The 13,818-nt window shown below is 51.5% G+C and overlaps 1 protein-coding gene and 1 long non-coding RNA gene across 3 annotated transcripts in view; one reads left to right on the forward strand and one right to left on the reverse strand.

Annotated features, from left to right (window-relative positions):
- Window positions 1-10,715: 10,715 nt before the first annotated feature.
- LOC142045961 (uncharacterized) lies at window positions 10,716-13,107 on the reverse strand. The gene is made up of 2 exons (XR_012654876.1): window positions 12,110-13,107; window positions 10,716-11,287 (listed from the first exon to the last, which is right to left on the reverse strand). It is a non-coding gene; the product is annotated as an uncharacterized LOC142045961 (long non-coding RNA).
- A 461-nt stretch (window positions 13,108-13,568) lies between these two features.
- The window catches only part of FARSA (phenylalanyl-tRNA synthetase subunit alpha), a 10,813-nt gene continuing 10,563 nt past the window's right edge, over window positions 13,569-13,818 (forward strand). Inside the window, exon 1 of one of the 2 annotated variants that reach the window (XM_075061289.1) lies at window positions 13,569-13,814. Coding sequence is in view for 1 of the 2 variants with exons in the window: in XM_032789916.2 (XP_032645807.1) it covers window positions 13,683-13,814 (132 nt within the window). In the remaining variant the exon portion in view is untranslated. The remainder of the gene's footprint in view (window positions 13,815-13,818) is intronic. The other variant, XM_032789916.2, reaches the window with a different exon arrangement.

The raw sequence follows: 13,818 nt of genomic DNA on the forward strand, positions 1-13,818 counted from the left end.
GCCCAGCGCCCGCCCCCGCCGCCGCCCCATTGGCCCGAGCCCTAGCGACGCGCGGCCCCATTGGCCGACACCCTGCCCCACAAGTGAGGCTGCGCCCCCGAACGTTGGCGTCCCAGATGGCCGCTTCCCATTGGTTGCGGAGCTCGACCAATCAGGAGCGACCACGCGTTCGGGGGAGACGCCCCCTCCCCTCGCGGGCTGTGTCACCGCTGCCTGTCAGGTCACGTGAACTTTCGGCCTCTCTTAAAGGGACAGCTCATCGTGTCTGTGCTGAGGCTCGCCCCGCCCCCTCCACCACCCTGGGTCACTGCGGGGGGGGGGGGGAAGGGAATGAATCCCATCCAACCCCCCCCCGCATAATAACCCCTGGGGGGAGGTGAGAAGATAACCCAAGTGGGGGAAGGAGGAGACCTGGTGACATCGCCACGGCGATGCCCTGCGTCGTGACATGGTGTGACACAGTACGCCACCGTGACATCATGTTACGTGATGATGCAAGCAGCTGCTGAGTGCAGCAGGATGGGGCCACAGGCTGGGATCCTGGATCCAGGGGGCAGCACAGGGGGGCTGGGAGCCAGGACTCCTGGGTTCTTTACTCAGCTCTGCCACTGACTATTCCTGAGGCTTTGGTCAACTCACTTAGGCCAATTCACTTAGGCCCCACCTTCCCCCTCTGTGAAGATACCAGCCTACCATTATCAAAGGCTCTGAGTCCTTGGCTGAAAGGCAGCCGTTTGTGAGGATTATTCTTTATCCTCTGCAAATTGGAACCCGCTGCTGTTCCTTTGGTGTTGTGCCGCTGCCACCCAGCACTAACAATGAAGCAATTGTTAAAGCATAATGTGCTCACACAGGGACTAGGCAGGGAGCCATGGAAACACCACTCATTGCGATTGCTACTCTCCTACCAACTCAGAAATCGGGGTTCTGATTCTTTGCTCATCAAGAGTTAGAAAAGTTAATCTTGCTGTCCTGCGCAGACTGCATCTCTGATCTTTTAATTGCAACTCCCTAAATGCCTCCAGCAATTTCATCTAGTGTTAATTTTTTTTTTCACCTCCAAGTGCTGTGTGCTCTTAGCTGTCATGCTCTCCTCCAGCAGTGGCTGCACTGCAGTGGAGGGTGCACAGCTGTACCTCTCACTTAATTCGCTAATGTTGGTAAAGTGGTTATAGATTCTCACGAGGGGCAAAGGTCTTATATTGGAGGTCTCACACTGCCAGTGCAAAAACATCCTTGGAATTTCTAAATATTACAGATGACAATTTCCCAACTTAGAAAGTGTTCCAACCAACACAGGGGAATTCTGTATTAGACTTAATCCTGACAGATAAAGAGAAACTGATCACAGAACTAAAAATTAATAGCAGCTTAGGTATAAGTCACCATGGTTTGATCACATTAATAATGTGCAAGCAGAATAAAGTTAAAACCCGTTGCTACACACACACACACACACACCTCTACCTTTAAAAAGGCCAGTTTCACAAAGCTGAAAAATCATGAGCCAAATCAGCTGTGAAAAAGAATGTAATCAGAAAATTTCAAGTGATACTTGGAAATTGTTTTAGAACGTTTAACAAGATGCCCAAAAATTGAGGAAAAAGGCTGTATCAGTTAAAAAAAACTGAACTAGGGTAGAGGGGAAATTAAGGCAGCTAAAACAATTATATAATACATAGAAGAAAGAGGAAATTGATAGTAATGCAAGTCAGAAGCTAGGGATTGTCAAAAACTGGTAAGGAAAGCCAAGGGGCACAAGGAGAAATCTATGGCCAGCAGAATTAATGACAATAAGGAGGAGTTTTATTAAGCATGTTAGGAACAAAAGGAATCCTCTCAACGGTAATGGCAGACCTGTCAATAATAATTAAGAAAAGGCAGAAGTGTTCAATAGATATTTCTGTTCTGTAATGAGGGGAAAAACAGGTGATGTAGTCATCATATGATGACGATAACACTCTGTCTATTCCATTAGTATCTCTTGAGGATGTTAAATCAGCAGCTATTAATGTCAGACATTTTTAAATCAGCAGGTCCAGCTAACTTGCATCCAAGAGTTTTAAAAGAGCTGGCTGAAGAGCTCACTGGACCATTGACAGGGCCAGCCTATTCCACCAATTCCCCCGAATCCAGCCCCACACCTAAGAGGGCCCCGCGCCCAGTGAGAATCCCTTCCCTGACTAGAAGCACCTTTTTAATTTTTACTCACATCCTTCAGTGCTGCCGAAGACTTGGAGCAAGCGAAGGACCCGCCACCGAAGTGCCGCCGAAGACTCAGACCACTGCCTGATGAGTACAAGCCCCACGTGTTTTTTTTATATTTTTTTTTTTTTAAGTCATCCCTTCCGGGGCCCCGTTGAAACTGTTCAAACTGGGCCCCGCACTTCCTGAAGCCGGCCCTGACCACTGATATTGATTTTCATTAAGACTTGGAACACTGGGGAAGTTCCAGGAGACAGGGGAAAAAAAGCTAATGTTGTGCCCACATTTTAAAAGGGTCAACGGGATGACCTGGGTAATTATATTCCTGTCAGTCTGACATCAATCCCAGGCAAGAAAATGGAGCGGTTGATATGGGACTTGATTAGTAAAGAATGAAAGGAGGGTAATATACTTAATGCCAATCAACATGAGTTAATGGAAAATAGACCCTGTCAAACTAAATTATTCTTTTTTTATTCTATTACAAGCAGAGGGTCGCCCAGAGGATTCAGGGGGCCTGGGGCAAAGCAATTTCGGGGGCCCCTTCCATCAAAAAAAGTTGCAATACTATAGAATACTATATTCTCGTGGGGGCCCCTATGGGGCCCAGGGCAAATTGCCCCACTTGCCCCATCTGGGCAGCTCTGATTAAAAGTTTGGTTGGACTTGGTACTGCACAACGTTGTGATTCAAAACTGAGAATGATACAAAATTAACACGACATTAGATAAAAAGCTGGCTCGAAACTTAACTGTAAATGGAGACTCATCAACAAGTAGGTATGTTTATAGTGGAGTCCCACACAGACCTGTTATTTTCCTATGCCATTAAACATTTTTATCAATGACCTTGAAAAAAAAACAACATGAAATCACCTCTGATAAAGTTTGCAGATGACACAAAAAGCGCAAGCGGTAAATAATGAAGAGGCCAGGTCAGTAATACAGAGTGATCTCAGTCAGTTGGTAAACTGGGCGCATCTCTAGAGGAGGAATAGAGAGGTTCGTTTATCTCTGTATTTGTCACTGGTGAAACCGCTGCGGGAATCCTATGTCCAGTTCCGGTGTCCCCTATTCAAGAAGAATGTTGATAAATTGGAGAGGGATCAGGAAAGAGCCACAAGAATGATGAAAGGATTAGAAAACCTGCCTTATAGTGAACGATTCAAGGAGCTCAATCTATTTAGCCTAACACAGAGGTTAAGAGGTGACTTGATCAGTCTATAAGCACCTACAGGGAAACAAATATTGAATAATGGGCTCTTCAATCTAGCAGAGAAAGGTCTAACACAATCCAATGGCTGAGAGCTGAAGCGAGACAAATTCAAATTAGACATGAGGCATACATTTTTACCATTGAGAGTAATTAACCATTGGAACGATTTACCAAGGTTTGTGGTGGATTCTCCATCACCGGCCATTTGTAAATGAAGACTGGATCTTGTTTTCTAAGAGATCTGCCCTAGGAACTATTTAGAGGATGATCTCTGGCCTGTGATATACAGAAGGTCTGTCCAGGTGATCACAGTGGTCCCACCTGGCCTTGGAACCTATGAAAAGCATCTCTCCAGTGCCCGTCAGGGATCTAGCTTCCCTGACTGTCTCTTCGCCTTTTTAAACAGCCTGGCAAAGAACCCTAAACAAGAGAAATGTCCAGTGCCTGTGCTCCGTGCATGGTCACTGAGCTAAAAATACGAACATTGAAGCTAGTCGTTCTAATAACAATGCTGCCGCATTTCTACAGTCTCTTTCAGCCTACAGAATCGCAAAGGCTTTGCAAGCTGTGTGGACAGAGATCACTGAAATGCAGCCACCCTAGCAGTGAGTAAGTGTTTATTCCAGGCTCCCTCACCCACCACTAATATGCAGCGCCTTCTGGGGTGGGGCACAGCAGCTGTTTATACAGGGATCCCTCACCCAACGCTGAAATGCAGCTGTCTCTGGATGGAGGGAGGAGCGGGGATGTGCAGGAACTGTTTATACAGGGATCCCTCAGCCAGCACAAAGATGCAGCCACCTCATGGGTGGGGCTGTCTATCGGTTTAACAGCTCAGAACAACACTGTTCAAAATGTCTAAGGGAAAAAAAAAACACAACCCAAACGGAAACTGTTCTGGGATGTTATCCATACCCAGCAAATACCGAGGCACCTGGCTGGCCAACCTGTGCCCAGACTGTCAGTGAGGAGGGGCCTGTGCCCCAGACTAGTTCATCACCCCACAATTAGGTAATTCTGAGGTATTTACTCTATTAAAACCCTTTCTATCCCCACATACATGCTCTATCCATCCATCCCTTAACACACACCCATTACCCATCCATCCCCACATACACCCTTCCATCCTCACACACCCTTCTATCCCCCTACACACCCCATTATCCATCCACCTACAGCCCTCTATCCATCCATCCACACACCCCACTATCCAGTATGGGGCTGGAAGGAGAGAGGGGTGCAGATGGATTGATGGAGGGATGGATAAATAGTGGGGTGTGTGGGTTTGGATGGACAGGGGTGTATGGGATAAGTGGATGACCCATTATCCATCCATCTATACCCCTCTATCCATCCATCCACTTATTCCATACACCCCCATCCATCCAAACCCACATATCCCACTATTTATCCATACCTCCATCAATCCATATGCACCCCTCTCCTTCCAGCCCCATACTCAACCTCCCATCCATGAAAACCTGTACACACCCCAGTAGTCACCCCTGTTCCCATATGCACCCCTCCCCTCATCCTCATCCCTCCATCCACCCATCCTATACACATGCACCCCTCCATACATCCCCATATGTACCCCCTCCATGCACACTCATCTATCTGTAGATTTTCCCTAGTGCCCATCACCCTGGGCACTTATGAACGCAGGTGTCCTTGATCTCCTACCATCCTCTGGCTGGCATCATTTACATAACAGACAGGCTGTCCAACCTCACCCACCCTTGGGGTCTGTTGTGCCATAAGATGTCAGTTACACAAGCTCCTGGGCCCGTGAGTTGGGGCTGCCACACAAACGGATTTTATGTTGCAATCCAAACAGCTTAGCTGGCACTGATGCCGAAGGAAGATGGCAGACGGAAGATGCAGGGTGTGCCAGAGAGATAAGAAAGGGAGGAGAAGAAAGAGGGAAACAGTTGGAGCACCTGGAAGGCTGGGCCAGTCAGGTGGTTGGACTGAGTTTCTCATTATTACAAATCCCCATGCTTGGTCTCTCCCCTTACCCACAGCACCTCGCAGGAGAGAATCTGAGATCAGCAGCAGGGGTCATGTTCTGAGCTGGTGGGACCTTAACTTCCCCACGGGACTGTGCACGCAGACGCAGTGCTGCTGATCTCAGTTCAGAGGCCAGGAGCTAGGGGCTTTGGGAGGCTCAGCAGGCAGCAGCACTCATCTCGCTTGAGACAGGGCTGAGCCCCCGGCTCCTTCAGATGCCGCATCACAGAAGGGGTCTCAGGTCTTGCCGGTTTGTGGCTGTTAAAGACCCCCGACCCTTTTCACAGGAACAGACGTGGCAATGCCAGTGTCCTGCCTGGGGCAGAGCCAGGCTTTGCACCAGGCAGGGCGATGGGTCATTGGCAATGGGCAGGAAACCCAAGTCCACGCAGCACCCACCTAGCAGTGGTGGCTCCTGTCCTGTGGGGCTGGGCCTGGTTCCCCATTCTGGGTGTTGCAACTTGGCATTCTTCCTTCTGTCAATCACATAATACGCTTGAAAAGGTGCCACACATACACCAAAAGGCTGCCGGGGGGTCAGGGGAGGGGAGGGCTTGTGACCCCTTGGTACCAGCTGGCAGAGGGCACAGGCATGCATAGGATTATAGGGATCCTGTGGGTCTGATATCTACATTATAGCGCGCCAGAGGGTGGCATGTGAGTTCTCTACCTACAGCCAGCAATGCACGGGACGGGATGACGAAAGCAAAATGTACATGCAGGTGATATTTGAGGGGCTATGTCTCTATACTCAACATTATGGTCTTAAGGTCTGTGAGGTAAAGCAGGTCCCCATGCAGGAGGGAACAGATAAGTCTCCTTTTCTGTCTTGATATATGCAGATTGCATGTCCCAGGGCTAACTCAGTCAGACAACGACAAGCTCTCTTTGCTGTCTGGGCCAGGGGCGGGCCGGAGGATTTGCAAAGACAGAAGAACCCCAAGATGAGTCTCTGAAGGGGGGGCCTCTTGGGGGAAGAGATCTTATTCCATACCTGACAGGCACAGACCAGGCTTCCTCAAGTTAATAGAAGGTGGTAGCGAGGGGCCTTGCAAACCTTGGTACCCCCAAGAGGTGTCACCCCACCACAGGGAGGTCACCCCCCACGCTTCCCTACCAGCTCTCCCAGTGGCAGTAATCTCCTCTTCACCCACTCAGTTTTTATATCGTTCCCATCACTCTGGTACCAGAGTGCTTTGGGGATTCTTCGGAGGAGGACCATTGCGGGACACGGACCAGCTGAGGTGTTCCACCCCAGAGCGGGCTCTGGCATGTGACATGGTCCCTATATACGTGTACCAAGGCAAAGAAACCTAAATTAGGATGAGATTAAGACTGAGAGTCCAGATCAGGAACCGAAGGGTAAAAGTAGGACAGGGATATTGTACCCCAGCACTTTCACAGCGACATCCAAGCTTATTAAGGCTGGAAACCCAGTTAAGGCACCCAAACAACCTTAACTCTGCCCATGCACCGATCATAACTTTATCCATAGAGATTAAGGGCAGAAGGGACCACTCCGAGTCTGACCCAATAGCGCAGTTATCCTGCGCTGAGCCCAGTGACTCGTGTTTGCCTAAAGCCACATCCAGAACTGGCCGCCTGTGTTCTGCTGATTCTGTCCCTGCCCTGGCCGTCTGTCCCATGGGCAAGCAGCCTGATTTAAACATTGGTGCCTCATTTCTCATTTGGGTTCAGCTTCCAGCCATTGTTGTTTGTTCTGCCTGTCTCTGCTGGAATAAAGAGCCAGGATTTTCTCCCTGTGATGGCGCTGAAACAGCCACCTCCTCACCTCACTGGCTTTTTGCTAAACTCAACAGCTCCAGCTCAGCCTCACAGTCAGGTGTTTCCTCCAGCCTGGGGGAGGTCCCTTTTGTGGCTCTTTGATTTTTCAACATCCATTTTAAAACGTGGGCTGTGGTCCTGGCCCCAGACTTCCAGCCACGGTCTCCCCAGTTGTGACCTAACAATTCTGACCAAGGCACCTCAGGCTGTGCTCTGTGCAGCGGTTTTCTGCAGTATAATTATTGCTCGAACTGTGACTTTGTTCAGAAACGGTTCTACCTGTGCAACCCCTGCTGTGAATGCACTTATATCAGCGTACAGGTGCCTTATGGGACCCTTCTCCTCTCCCAGAGAGGAGACTAGAACCCAGAAACCCTGCTTCCCAATCCCCCCACACACCTGCTCTAACTCCTGGACCCCGCTACCTGTAGCCAGACGGGCCAGATTTACTTCCTGGGACAGCAGTTGGAGGCTGGATTTTAAAGGGGGTGTGCCCTTAATTTCTTGCTTCTGCTGTGCAAGAGAGTCACAACCCATGAAAAGCTGCTCCTCAAACCTTCCTCTTCTTCCTCCTCCCTCTGAGCCTCCAGGAATGTGGCACATGTGAGAGTCAGACTGTACAAGCCAATATCCTGGTGAAGGTGGAAAGAGAGAGAGGGAGACAGATCGCATGCCCTGAACAGCCTGTTCTACAGGCAGAGTAAGGTGTTCCCGTTGAGACTCCAACTCGGTTTGGACTCAGGACAGGAATGATGGTGGAGGGGAGGGGGACAGTATCCAGGGAGAGGGGTGGCTGGTGGTCTGAGCAGAAGCTCACCTGATGAACTTCGGGTCTCTGGTCCTTGGGAAGGAGTGGCGGGGTAGCAGTCAGAGCAGGGAGAAGGGAAATGGGAGTCGGGATACGGTTTTATTCCCAGTTGTGGGGGTGAGGGGGGAAGCTAGGAATCAGGACTCCTAGGTTCAATTCCCAGCTCCAGGAGGGGACTAGGAGTCAGGTGCTACTCCCAGCTCTGAAAGGAGCCAAGGGGATAAGCTGGAGTCTGGAATGGAGGACTCCTGGCTCTGGTCCCAGCCCTGGGAGAGGGCTACTGGTTCACCCACTGACCTGTACATGTATGTAGCTCCAGGAGAACAGAACATCCGCTAGCAGCTGGTCCTGCTGTGCCACCTAAGGCTCAAAGCCGCTTTCCCGGCAGCCAGCAGGCGTCACTGTCCAGCCTCTCGCTAGAGCTGCACTAAGTGAATCCAGCCCACCTGCCTCAGCCCCACACCCTGGTGGCAACCCAAACAAAAGCACCTCCCTGGCTGTAATTAGCCCATTGTGCCCCTTTAATCCTCAAAGGCGTTTAGGCTCCTAACTTCCCCCAAAATCAGTGGAATGAGAGGAGGGGAAGGGCAGGGGATCATTAGACCGATTTCAGTGGAAGGTAGGAGCCCAGCCACCTTCGGGGATCTGGGCCAGAGAGACGTGCCCACCCAAGCCTGGGAGAGAGCAGAGATTTGAACCCAGGCCTCCCAAATCCCACACTAGAACCTAACCATTGCACCATCCTTTCGCTCACAGAGTTTGGAACAAAACCCAGGAGTCCTGACTCCCTGTTCCTATCACTCCTGGCTCCCAGCACCCCTGCTCTAACCACTAGACCCCACTCTCCTCCCACAGCCAGGGTAGAACCCAGGAGTCCTGACTCCCTGTTCCTATCACTAGACCCCACTCCCCTCCCAAACCTGGGAACAGAACCCAGGAGTCCTGGGTCCCAGTACCCCTGCTCTAACCCTCTAGACACCATTCCCTTCCCAGAGCCATGGATTGAACCCAGGAGTCCTGGCTCCCTGCTCCACCCTTCTCTAATCCATTAGGGCCCACTCTCCCCCCAGTGCCGGGGATAGAACCCAGTGTGACGAACTGGGACTGTTCTTAATGTTTGCTCTGAACACTGTGCTGGTGCCTCAGTGTCCCCTAGGCAGTTCTTAAGTATCTAGGTGGTGGGATAAGGGGGTGTGATTGCTGCAGAGGAAGGGGCCAGTGCCCCTAAATGCCTGACACTCTGTCTCCTAGCAACTGATGGCCTGGGCCCCTCCCCTGCAAAGGTGCCAGCTGAAGGTGTTGGAGACAAAGAGATCAGGTGACCTCCTGGCCCGGGAAAGGAGCTGAGCAGAGAGGAGGGGCTGGAGGGGGGTGAGTCTGGAGCTGCCTGGGGACAAGGAGTGAAGTGCAGACCTAGGGGTCTGGCTCACTGCCCCCCAGAATGGACCCGGCCGAGGGGTCTGGTTCGCTGTATCTACAAGCTCTGTTTTAGACCTTGTTCCTGTCATCGAATAAACCTCTGTTTTGCTGGCTAAGAGTCACGTCTGACTGCAAAGTGGCGGTGCAGAACCCTGTGGCTTCCCCAGGACCCCGCCTGGGTGGGCTCGCTGTGGGAAGCCCACGGAGGGGCAGAGGATGCTGAATGCTCCAAGTAGAGACCCAGGAGGTGAAGACGTGTGAGCTTCTTGCCCTGAACAAGTCTGCTCCAAGGGAGAGGAGGCTCCCCAAAGTCCTGACTGGCTTTGTGGGGAGCAGTTCCAGAGCATCGCCCGGGGACTCCGTGACACCCAGGAACCCTGCTCTAACCTGTAGCCTCCCCTCCTCGGAGAGAGCTCACACTCCCGTTTTAAATCTGGTTACCAGAGAATCTGGAAATACCGGATGGCAACACCTGGAGCCAAATGATGCTGCAAGTGTGTGGGATGGGGGCTCCTTGGCAGGTGGGACCTAATTACCAGGGTCCCCATTAATGCCCTGACACTTGGGACAACACCGCAGCAGCACTGACCACCAGGGACCAGGGCCTCATTTCTCAAATATGCCTGGGTGCCCTTTACCTTCTCTTCCATTCATTCAGAACTGGGGAAGGCTGCTCCTGAGATTCTCCTTGAAACCTCTGAGCAGCTGGACGGGGCGGAGCTGAGCCATGGGAACTGCCCACTCGCTCCTGGACCCTGCGGAACAGAACATCACAGACCAACAATCGCAGTTGACTTCCCAGGCCCACCTGGGGGCTGATGGCTTTGTCTCCGCTGAGTGATTAGGGATCAGAGGAGGGGAGCTCTTAGCATCTCACAGCTGTCCGGGTTCCTTCCCCACACTGAACTCTGGGGTACAGATGTGGGGACCCGCATGAAAGACCCCAAAGCTTCTTTTTACCAGCTTAGGTTAAAAACTGCCCCAAAGTACAAATTCCTTTCTAGTCTTAGTATTTCTTCATATCGTATAAATCTATCGCTGCCACCAGCAAGTGATTTAAACAAACATTTAGGGAGGGCCACCTGGAGCCCTACCTTCCCCAAATAGCCCCCCAAGCCCTTACACCCCCTTTCCTGGGGAGGCTTGAGAAGAATATCCTCACCAATTGCTACAGGTGAACACAGACCCAAACCCTGGGATCTTACGAACAATGAACAAGCAAGCAGGTTCTTAAAAGAAGAATTGTAAAGAAAAGGTCAAAGAATCACCTCTGTAAAATCAGGACGGTAAGTGCTTTACAGAATAACAAAAGACTCAAGAACAAAGGTTCTTGTTGCCTCTAGGCAAAACCTTAAAGTTACAAAACCAGGGATAAGCCTCCCTCTTAGCACAGAGAAAATTCACAAGCTACAACAAAAGGTAATCTAACACATTTCTTTTCTGCTATTACTTACTATTTCTGCAAGACTAGATGCTTAGTTCAGATATACTTAAGACAGAATTTCCCTGCCTGCTTTCTTGGCTGGATCCAAGAGACAGACAAAAAAAACTTTCCCCCACATATTTGAAAGTATCTTGTCCCCTTATTGGTCCTTTTGGTCAGGTGCCCCCAGGTCATCTAAGCTTCTTAACCCGTTACAGGTAAAAGAGGAATTAACCCTTTATAGGGTAAAGAGGGATTTTATGCTACCCTTAGCTGTATGTTTATGACAGCACCCAACTCACAAATCCAGTGGGACATGTTTAGGAAGGAGGCAGAATAAGCAGCTGGCATCTCAAATGAGTTTAGATGTCATGTGATGAGCTCTTGAGATCCAGAGTCCTCTGATGGGGTCAGCTGCTTCACTAACTAGGGATGGAAAGGCTCATTAGATCCTGCACCCGGATTCCTGTCCCCTTGCAGGCTATTCTTGCCTGTTCCTAGCTTTAAGTGTCCTCTGAGTGATGGGGCTCCTCCCACCATTCCTTTGGGGAGACTTCCCCCACACGCATCACTGCAGGGTTTAGGGGAAGTCTCCGCTGTCAGCCACTGTCAGCCCCCAAGGGGTCCCGGAGAGGACACACTGTTTGGTTTCATCTCTAGCAGCACTGTTGATATGTCTCCATTGAGATATCAAGAGCTCCGTGACATGACTGAAGGGTTTTCTTAGGGGTCTGTATGGTTTAGGGGAGGTATTCCCAAACTTTCCCATAATGGGACCATTCCCACACACCCCTCATGCTCACTATAGGAAGGGCAAGGAGGTCACAGCATCTCCACAGCACCTGTCATGACGCCCAGCTGGAGAACCCCAGGCTTAGGGGAAAGGGATTCAGAGCCTTGCACAGATCCAGCCCAGTAGCGCTCAAAGCCCGTTTCCATTTGGTGCCCCCACCATGTGATACGAGTTTGCTGGGGCTCAGACAAATTCCTCGTGGGACAGATGCCCGCAACACCCAAAAAGGCAGTCTATTTGGCACAACAGGCTCCAGTGTTGGCAGTGGCGAGCGAGTGAGCTCTTCCCTCTGGGATAGGGCAGGGGCATCTCGGTAGGGGGCAGTGAATCTTGCCCTTCCAATGGCTGGGTTGCACCTGAATTCACTTTCTATTGCTGCAACTCATTAGCTAGCATCACCCATAAGCAAACAAGCTGTGTTTAGCCTGCTGGACGTTCTAATTACACCTACCAGGAGGCCCCAGGTGGCTTAAACTTCCATGGAGCCTACATTGCATTGCTGCCCGCTGCCCAGTTGTGGTTTCCACCTGCCATGGTGCAGGGGGGAGGGTCTGGCATACCCCCTGCCTGGTATTTAATCAACAGATTTTGTTTCCATCATGATCCAACACCCATCATTGTCCTGACAATTTCTAGGGCTGCCTATAGATAGGAACTGCTGTTCATCATCGTGTCTGGGTTGGCGTTTTAGGTGACTTTATCAGAAGTCTCATGATCTTTGGGGTTTGTCTTAAAGCACCAGCTCCCAGAGTCATGGGATTACAGGAGAACTGCAGCTTTCATTGAAAAAGAGTTTCTTGACCTTGCAGTTGTGGAGAAAAGCTTGAAAATGTAACCTGAGTGCGGTCAAAAGGCTCAGACATGAGAAGGCAATGGAACAGAACCCAAAATGAATTTTTTTAAAAAAGATGATTTAAAGCCGATCTCATGATTTTCAAGGCCTGACTCATGATTTTTGGATGCTTGGAGTTCACAACACTGCGCTCCCCGTGTTGGCACACGTGAATAAGCAGCCCTCCAGTTTCAGCAGCAGCGGATGTTTCGCATGCTTGGTGCACACGCAGTGCTGCTGGAATGCAGCCACCTCTGGGCTGGAGAGCACCAGGCCGAGGTGCACAGCAGAAAGGGGAGGAGTCTCAGCCCAGATACACACTATCATCCACCCATGGCAGCTGTGCTGTAATATCCTCAGGCAACAACCAAGGTGACGAGCCTGTGCCCATCGCCATGGTAACCAGGTGCCTTGGCGTGTAACTTGGGCCCATCGCCATGGCAATGGAGTGCGTCCTCACAGCATAGCCTGGCGCCTCGGAAAGTGTGATATACATGTTGTCATGGTAACGAAGCACCTCATGCCATCCTCACACCATGTCACATCTGCCCAGGTGGGTGGGATGGGGCCATCACCATGGTAACCAAATGCCTTATCATGCACTCACCTGATGCCACAGACACTCGGGAGGGAGGGATGGGCCTGTTGCTGTGGTAACCAAGCCCCTCATGATATCATCATCGGGCCTTGTCTCTGGAGGCCCCAGGGACCCCCTGAATATACCCAAGCCTGCCCTGTCTTCCCCCTCCAGGCCCCACACCCGCCCCGCAGCTGGGGATGGGGCCTCATGGGTGGGGCGATGCCACACCCAAGATGGCGGCCAGTGAGCCGCTTTTCTTCATGCCCCTCGCAAGGTGGCGTCTGGGATTTGCCTCCTTCCCATTTAGCCACACTCAAGATGGGACCTGACAGAGATGGGGCTTTAGGAAGCTCCGTTTTATGCCACAGTCAACATGGCAGCCACCAACCGGCCATCACGGTTACCCTTCTTGCCACACTCAGCATGGCGGCCGTCCGTTGCCGATCGATTCCTGCCACACCCAAGATGCCGCCCGAGGTGGCCCGCCCCTTATGTGCCACTCTAAACATGGAGGCCACCTCGTGGTGACCCCCCGGAAGTGGATGCGTTTTCGCGACCACTTCCGGGGCTAGAGGTCACCCGGTTTTTCCCGCCCCGCCCCCTCCGGCAGGGATGTCGCCCGCCATGGCGACGGACGGGCCCGCGCTGGCTGAGCTGCTGCTGCAGCGGCTGGAGCGGGCGGGGGGCGGCGGCCTGGGGAGCCTGGAGGCGGCCGCGGCGCTGGGCCTGGAGCACCAGCAGCTGGTGG

Source organism: Chelonoidis abingdonii, chromosome 26 (genome assembly GCF_003597395.2).
Source record: "Chelonoidis abingdonii isolate Lonesome George chromosome 26, CheloAbing_2.0, whole genome shotgun sequence".
Taxonomy (NCBI): Eukaryota; Metazoa; Chordata; order Testudines; family Testudinidae; genus Chelonoidis; species Chelonoidis abingdonii.